This window comes from Nematolebias whitei, chromosome 6 (assembly GCF_014905685.2).
Source record: "Nematolebias whitei isolate Nwh7 chromosome 6, NemWhi1, whole genome shotgun sequence".
NCBI classification, from domain to species: domain Eukaryota; kingdom Metazoa; phylum Chordata; class Actinopteri; order Cyprinodontiformes; family Rivulidae; genus Nematolebias; species Nematolebias whitei.
The window spans coordinates 50,872,764-50,882,043 of NC_056503.1; the positions used below are offsets into that span (position 1 = coordinate 50,872,764).

Genomic DNA, 9,280 nt, shown 5'->3' on the forward strand with positions numbered 1-9,280 from the left:
TCTTTGAACATCTTCCTGCACTTCACTATTCCACCACCAGGTTTCCTGATCATCCATTCTCTGTCCAGATGACGCACCAAGTACCTTCCTACCTGTCTCTCTAATTACTGTTGCTGTAGTAGTCCAGTCATCTGGAAGCTCTTTCTTACCACCCAGAGCCTTTAACAGCTCCTCTCTGAATTTCTCACAACATTCTTCCTTCTTCATCTTCCACCATTTGGTCATCTTCTCTGATTTGACTCTTTTTCTCTTCTTCACAACAACAGTCATTCTACACACAACCATCCGATGCTGTCTGGCCACGCTCTCCCCTGCCACAACCTTACAGTCTCTAATCTCCCTCAGGTTTTGAGCATCAACATCTGACAGACATTTCTGAAACTCTGGGATGTATAATCTTATTCCCGCTTTGTGGTTTTAGAGCCATCTGTGTAAAATTTAAGAAAATTATTATTATTTTTTTTTTTCATTTAGCCTTTATTTATCCAGGTTAGTCTCATTGAGCCACGAGAACTCATTTTCAAGAGAGACCTGTTTAGGGAGCACATGGTGGGGGTTAAGGGCCTTGCTCATGGACCCAGAGTGGGGCGAATGAGGGTGGGGGCAAGTGTGGGTGTTTCACCTACCCCACCCACAATTTTGATGTTGTCGGGGCCGGGGCGTGAACCGGCGATCTTCGGATCACAAGCCCACCTCTCTAACCTCTGCGCCACCACTCCCCCATAATTATAATAATAATTATAATAAGAACATCTGAGGTACATGCTGGTTTTCACCCCTACTTCATTTAATTTCCAGTCTCCTTTCATTTCAAGAACTTTCATATCCACTTTTATACCTGGATATAACCATGGAGGAACAGCACTGACTGGATTATTCTTGGAGAATTTGGGGTTATCTTCCTCGTACATTTTTGTCCAGTTTTTTCTTGTTCACTCAAACCCATTCCTCTGAAACTGGAGTACTCCCAGAAGCTCTGAAGTTTCTTTGTTACAGGTTTTTCTTCTTTGCTACCTTCAAGTTTTATCCAGTAATAGTGTTTAATAGATTTTAGTCATCGTTGTACTCTCCTTATTTCTAATGGAGTCTCTCCAGTCTCTACTAATAGAGCATGGATGGGAGTGGTCTTAGTTGCCCCGGTACACTTGTAATGCCCTGTTTTGTAATCTTTGTTGTCTTTGCTTCTGATTCATATACTATATCCATAATCTAATGCTTATCTCATGAGTGCCCTGTAGATCTTTAGTCATGACTGCTTATCAGCTCCACTATCACTTCCAGCCACCGCTTTCAAAAGAGTTATTACTTTTGTACATTTTGTTTCTAACTGATGAGTTTTCCATGTGTAAGAGCTGTCTAACACAATCCTAAATATCTGAGTTCTGATACCATCTATAAAGGCTGTTCATGTAATACAAAGTAGTTTTTCTATATTAATCTTTCTTTTATTTGTAATAATCGTGTAGCAGGACTGACTGAAGCGTTTCATTTTAAACAGCTCTGGGCCTACACATAAGACAGGTCATGCTTTAGACCCAGGTGTAGTCTACGCGACACGCTGGTATATGGAGTATACCCACTAGAAAAGCTTAAGAATTCCAGTATACCCACTTAAAAGTGCCCAATGATACATGACATATCACTGGGCACGTGTCATTGATACGTTAAATGGCAGTTAAACTCTTCCATAACAATCTATCTGTATGCAGCACTTGTTTATTACATTTGCTTATCCAGCAAATTATTGTATAATTCTTTACTTACTACCTAATACTTGAACACGTTTTGCTTTGATACTGTTTGATAAATTCTATAACGTTTTTATACAAAGCCAACTGTTGTACAAAGTTTGTTGTCCATTTATTCAAATATAAGCATCAGAGACATTTGGAAATGTTCAATATGTATAAAAATCTAAATAAATTGATGATTACATTGTACTAACCAGTGTACTTTGGTTTCCAAGCACAGTATACCCACTACAAAAATGTAGACTACACTACTGTTTAGACCTCGTCTTCTCTTTTGGTCTCATCACTGACCAGCTGAGTGTTGTGGACGTTCCTGTCTCCGACCACTGCTGTGTGTGTTTTAATGAGTCTTTCAACCTCTACAGTTGTCCTCATAGAGTCCTCATAAAGGTGAATTATCATCAAACTGCTGCTGAGAAATTCTCAGAATTGTTTTGTTAGTTGCGGTGAGGCTGATTCCTTTGGCGAGTCTTTTCATACTGTCTGTCTTAGATGGTTGCTCCTGTAAAGCACAAAATATCCTCTAGTAAGAACTCTTGTCCTTGGAGGAATGAGGAAATTATGTTGTTGAGGAGATCATGTCGTAAGGTGGAGCGTTTGTGGAAATCTACAAAACTTGAGGTCCACAGACTTAAACTTCAAGGAGCTGATCTCAACTCTAAATGAAATGATTAAACAGTGTTGTATATTTTTCTAATCTTGACTATAAATATGAAAAACCCAAAAGTGTCGTTTGATACCATTAATAACATGGTTTCACCTTCACTCCCTCTGGTGCCTGTATTCACATTAGATGACTGCAACAGATTTTGAAACTATTTTGTGGAGAAGGTTGGCAGTATCAGGGCAGGTGTTACAGCAGCTGTCTCTGCAGTGACCTCTTGGTCCTCAGTGACTCCTGTCACTGTAGAGGACGTGAAGGTTGTTCTAACAAAGATCAAACCTTCTTCCTGTGTGCTACATGTTGTACCCACGTCACTGTTTTTAAAGGTGTCTGATATTGTCCGCCCATATGTTGCTGAATTAATTAACTTCTCTCTTTCAACCGGGTCAGTTCCATGTTTTTTGAAACAAACCGTTTTAAGTCCCATTTTGAAAAAGTCCAACTTGGACCCCACTGAGCTCTGCAGCTACAGACCAATATCCAAACTGCCTTTTCTCACCAACAGTCTGGAGAAGTCAGCGGCTGAGTGGGCAGCAAGGTAACATATTCTGGATAAGTTTCAGTCTGGTGAAGACGCACTCCACTGAAACTGCCTTGTTAAAAGTCCCTAAAGACAGACTGATGGCTGCAGAGTCTGGTCAGAGCATTGATTTATTGGATCTGTCATCAGCCTTGGACACAGTCGACCACAAGATTCTGACACATCGACTGCAACATGAGTCAGGAATCTCTGGAACTGTTCTCAAGTGGCTTTCCTCTTATCTGAGCAACAGAACCTTTTCAGTGTTTGTGAATAACATACAGTCTGAGACCACTCCGTTACTGTAGGGTGTTCCTCAGGGTTCAGTCTGAAGTCCTATTCTGTTCCTTCTATACATCAGCCCCCTTGGAAAGATTATCAGTAGCTTCAGAAATGTGTCTTACTGTTTCTATGCTGATGACATTTAGCTGTACTGCTCCTTATAGAATCAGAATCAGAATCAGATTATTATTGCCATGTCAATGAACGAGGTTCACAAACTAGGAATTTGCTTCGACACAAGGTGCGAATAGTAATAAAGTAAATTAAAGTAAAAATGAAAACATTACATAAGACATAAGACCTGTGTACACCCACAAATAAAGTAAAAATAAAAACATAACATAAAACATGTGTACACCCATACAATAGAAAACAGAAAAAAAGGTTAGAAAACAGTGACTATGACAGTAACATGACTCAGAATTACACGTTAGCTGAATTAGTGCACTGTGTCTCTCGTATTAAGGTGTGGTTAGATAACAACTGCCTTCAGTTAAATCTAATAAGACTGAACCCCTGATCATTGCTCCTGGACAGAACGTTCCTCGGTTCTCTGGGCTCCTCTTCTCAGCCGAGCCTCAGAACCCTCGGTGTTCTGTTGGACCAGTCGATGTCGTTGGACAAACATTCAAAGCTTCTGGGAAAAACCTGTTTTTATCATCTGAGGAACATTTCTACCCTGAGAGCAGTGTTATCCAGATCTGACCTGGAGATTATTATTAATGCTTTTATTTATTCTCATCTAGATTATTGTAATTCTCTTTTTACTTGTTTTAACCCATCTGCCGTCTCCAGTGGGTCCAGAACGCTGCTGCGAGACTTTTAACAGGAACTAATAGAAGGTCTCACATCACACCAGTTTTATCTTCTCTTCATTGGCTGCCTGTTGAAGTTAGAATTATTTTAAATATTTTAGTCTTAACTTTTATTCCTTTAAATGGACAGGCCCTCCAGTACATCACTGAAATGTTGATCCCTTATTCTCCAGCCCGCACCCTTCGGTCTTCAGCGCTGATCCTCCTAAAGTTCCTAAGACCCGGTTTAAAACTCGAGGTGACCTATACTTTCAGGCCGTAGCCCCCGACTGTGGAACGCTCTGCCCCCGTCTCTCTGTTGATTCCGTTAAAAAGCAGCTTAAGACACTTTTATTCAGACAAGCTTTTAGTTAAATGTTTTATTTACTGTTTTTATTAATCAGCTGTTATTGTTTTATTTGAAGGCTGAATTTCTGTAAATCACTTTGTGATTGTATCTATGAAAAGTGATTTATAAATAAAGTTGACTTACTTACTGATAACTTGAAACCCTATTCATATGACCATTTCTCCAGTTTATTAACTGCTTTCTTCATGTTTTCTACACGAGTGATACATTTCTCTCCTTCATCCATTTGGCTCCATCATCTGCATAAAGGGCTGATTTAATACATTCATCTAGAGTAGAAAAAATGTCATTAATATTCATATTAAATAGGACTGGGCTTATTACGCTTCCTTGTGGTGTGCCATTTTCCAATTTAAAATCTCTTAAAAAATCATTTCCAACTTTTTACTCTTATTTCCTGTCTGTAAAAGTTACTATCCAACTCTACATCCTTACACCTGTTTCCACTTGTTCTAATGTTATGAGCAAACCTTCTCTCCACATTGAGTCCTGTGCTTTGTCTATGTCAAAAATACAACCGTGGGGATTTGTTTTCCTTTTGCAGTTTTATGACACTAGATGGTGCCAACAGCTGTGGACCTCGGTTTTGTTTTTTTGAATGTCCAGAGGACCAGACTTAACTTTTTTACATTTTTCTACCTGGATCATTGATCATGCATCAGGACAGCTGTGGACCTTTCACTTGCTGAGCTGCAGGAGCATAAATGGCAGCTGATGACTTCACTTCGACACTGGTGCATTATCTGCCTGATGGTAGTTGTAGTTAAAACTTCCTGGTGAAGGCTGCGTTGACCTTTGACCCGAGAAAACACAGTGGACCAACACCAGCAGATGACATGGCCCCAAACCGTCACTGACTGTGGAAACTTGACACTGGACCTCAAGGAACGTGGATTCTGTGTTTCTCCTCTCTTCCTCCAGACTCTGGGACCTGGATTTACAAATGAAATGCAAAATGTACTTTCATCAGAGAACAGAACTTTGGACATGTCATCTGTTGGTGTTGGTCCACTGTTTTCTGAGGTCCAAGGTCAACGCAGCATCTACCAGGAAGTTTTAGAGACTTCCTGCTTCCTGCTGCTGAACAACTTTATGAAGATGCAGATTTCATTTTCCAACAGGACTTGGCACCTGCACACAGTGCCAGAGATACCAGTACCTGGTTTAAGGACCATGGTGTCCCTGTTCTTAATTGGCCAGCAAACTCTCCAGACCTTAACCCCATATAAAATCTATGGAGTATTGTGAAGAAGAAGATGTGATGCACCAGAGCCAACAATTCAGAAGAGCTGAAGGCCACGATCAGAACAACCTGGACTTTCAGAACCTGAGCAGAGACACAGACTGATCCACTCCATGACACGATGCAGTGATCCAGTGATCCAGACACAAGGAGCAACAACTAAGTACTGATGCTGAACATGATCATACTTTTCATGCTCATACTTTTCAGTTGGACAACATTTCTAAAAATCATTTTTTTATTGGTCTTAAGTAATATTCTAATTTTCTGAGAAACTGAATTTGTGGTTTTCATTAGTTGTCAGTTATAACCAACAACATTAAAATAAACATTTGAAATATATCAGTTTGTGTGTAATGAATGAATATAATAAAGAAGTTTCACTTTTTAATGGAATTACTGAAATAAATCAACTTTTTCATGATGTTCTCATTTTATGCCCAGCACCTGTAAGTTCAGTCCCTTTATCATTTATGTCCATGTCCCTGTGATGGACCTGCAAACTGTGTTTTGATTATATCATCAAATGGCCTGCCATACCCAGTGTAATCTTCATCCAGTTATTTGGCAGCAGCTGAGCATCTGTGTGTATCAGACACTTTAACGTTCGCTCAGACTAATATCATGTTCACTTGCCAGCAGTAGCTTGAAGATGAGATATGCAGCAGTTTTGATCACATCAAGGAATAAAGGGGAGTTCCTCAACAGAGGAAGTGCTCTCGTGCTGCTGTACCTTCCTCCTGCAGAAGAGAGGGAGGAGGACGAGGAGAGGGAAACAACACCTGGACTGACTGAAACCATAAAAGTAAGTTCATTCAACTCCTTCAGTCTGTTTTAGACGTGTTGATGTTTGTTTTTACTTTTCCAAGAAAAAGATTTCCACAAACATTTCCAGTACTTCCTGTTATTCATCAGAGGAAGCAGAAAGGACAAAATGTCAACAGTCCTGTTTCCATGAAGAGACTCGTGTCTGAGGCGTCAGAACAGATCATGAAGTCAGAAGAGTTCTTCTCTGAGTTTATTTCTGAGTCAAGTCAAACAAACATGTTGAACAAACCAGTCTGCAACATAACCCAGTTTAAATGTGATCGTATTTAGTACTTCAGTGTGGTCAGCACCGCTCACATGATAGAGTCAAGACTTTCCATGACGTGTGCATGTTCACGGTGGCCTGACCAACACTCCCATCAGAGGCCACAGAACCTCTCACTGATCTCCCACAGCTTCCTTGATGCTGCATCATCCTTGGCTTTAGCGTAGAGTTCTCTCACTGTGCAGTTGGAGAAGTAACGCCCACTCAGATGTTCGATGCCCTCCTGGAGAGCACAGTGCAGGGTGGTCTGCGATCCTTGGATGGTGTTCTTGAAGAGAAGGCTCTTTATGGGTGCCAGTATTAATTTTGAAATGATGCTTATGTCCCTGGTCAGCTCAGTGCTGATGGCTCCTGCAAGAAGATAAAGGAGGTTTAGTTGCCTGTTCTTGAACTGGTATTGTTAGAATGGTTCTTTGTAGCTCCTGTCATGTCCCAACACACCTGAAGACGAAGGTGGATGATGGGTGTGCCTTGTTTTACAACGTTCAAAAGTTCCTCACAAGCATGATTTTATGTTTGGTTAATATGTAATCCTAAATGTGTACAGAGTCAAGTGTGCAGTCTACATATTAATGCTTGTTACTAAATACTTGTTTGTTACTGAGGTTCAACAGTAAGGAAATACAACCTCAGATGAATTACAGTGTGCTTCAGAAGAGTATTAGAAGAGCTTATAACTTTCTTTGTACCAAAGATTTATAACAATAACTGAAAACCATGAGGTCATGGTCCTCAACTGGAAAAGGGTGGATTGTTGTCTTCAGGTCAAGGGTGAAGTTCTGCCTCAAGTGGAGGAGTTCAAGTATCTCAGGGTTTTGTTCTCAGTGAGGGAAGAATGGAGCGTGAGGTTGACAGATGGATTGGTGCATCATCTGAAGTATTGTGGATGCTGTACCGGTCCGTTGTGGTGAAAAGAGAGCTGAGCTGTAAGACAAAGCTCTCTGTTTACCGGTCGGTCTACGTTCCTCCCCTCACCTCTGGTCATGAACTCTGGTAGAGACTGAAAGAATGAGATCAGGAGGTTGAAATGAGTTTCCTCTGCAGAGCTGGACTCTCCCTCAGAGACAGGGTGAGATGTTCAGTTATCAGGAGAGACTCGGAGTAGAACCACTGCTCCTCCACATCCAGAGGAGACAGTTGAGGTGGTTCATCTGGTAAAGATACTCCCTGGACACCTCCATAGGGAGGTGCTTCAGGCATGTAATGATTTGTTAAAGAAAAGGAAGAAAGAAATTTAAAATCTGTACGCCTCTTTTATAACTGTTTATTGTTGTTGTTGTTGTTGTTGTCCACTGTTGTCATCACTCTTTGTTAAAGAAATCAGGTCTCTCTTGTAAATGAGTCCCCGAGACTCAATGGGATTAACCTGTCTAAATAAAGGTTGAATGAATGAATGAATGAATGAATGAATGAATGAATGAATGAATGAATGAATGAATGAATGAACGTCCGACTGGGAGGAGACCTCGAGGAAGACCCAGGACAAACTGGAGAGACGTAGTCTCTCCAGTTTGTCCTGGAAACACCTTGGAGTCCTCCCAGAAGAACTGGAAGAGGCTGTGGAGAGAGAACTGTGGACCTCCCTGCTCAAGATGCTGCCCCCGAGACCTGAGTCCAGAACAAGAGGAAGATGATGGATGAATGGATGATGGATGGATGGATGGATGGATGGATGATGGATGGATGGATGGATGGATGGATGGATGGATGGAAACCATAATGAGTAAGCACTAATGTACAGCAACAATCCAGTCCAACCAGTGCATTTTGCTGGTTAAGACTCGTCCACTTTTGTTAGGATCTAAATGAACGTCAGGCAACACTTGTCCTGGTCTTCAAACAGTGTAAACAGAGAATTGTGTTTCTTTAGTTCGTTCCTCACCTGGGTGCAGGGAGTAGCAGGTGACCCCGGTCCCCTGCAGTCTCCTGGCCAGCTCATGGGTGAACAGAACGTTGCACAGTTTACTGTCAGAGTAAACCATGAAGCTTTGCGTCGAGGACGTCCTCAGATCTTTGTGGGAGTTCAGGCAGTCGAAGTCAATGCTTCCAAAGTTGTGTGCCAGGGACGCCACGTTTACTACCCTGCTTGGTCCACACGCCTTCAGTCGATCCAGCAACAGGTTCGTTAACAGGAAGTGACCAAGATGGTTGACGCCAAACATGAGTCCAAATCCGTCTTCAGTTCGACCCTCCATGTAGACTCCTGGGACAGAACACAGAGGAGCCTTAGACCTTTTACTTAAAATGTTTTAACATCTGTAAGGATTCATGGATCCATGTGCGCTGAGAGAACATCCAAACACAGAACGGGCTCAGCTGCAAACCTGCAACACTGTTACTGTGAGACCGCAGCACTAACCACCGCACCATCGTACCGCACTGTAAGAAACCAAAGCATTTCAAATATGGCAGAAGACGAGGTCACACATGTCACGTGTATCTTCAAACACTTAAAAGTAAAAACTTAAAGAATCTGTTCACCTGAAGTTTATAAACTTCACTGTGTTTGCTGTTCCTAAATCTACCAGAATGTTATTAAATCTACCAGAATGTTATTAAATCT

General features: G+C 41.3%; 1 protein-coding gene across 1 annotated transcript in view; it reads right to left on the minus strand.

The window, feature by feature from the left end:
• Positions 1 to 6,628: 6,628 nt before the first annotated feature.
• The window catches only part of LOC119410825 (dehydrogenase/reductase SDR family member 13), a gene marked incomplete at its 5' end in the record, with an annotated part of 4,691 nt that continues 2,039 nt past the window's right edge, over positions 6,629 to 9,280 (minus strand). The window contains 2 exon segments of the mRNA XM_037677747.1: positions 6,629 to 7,068; positions 8,600 to 8,920. Coding sequence (XP_037533675.1) covers positions 6,812 to 7,068; positions 8,600 to 8,920 — 578 coding nt within the window.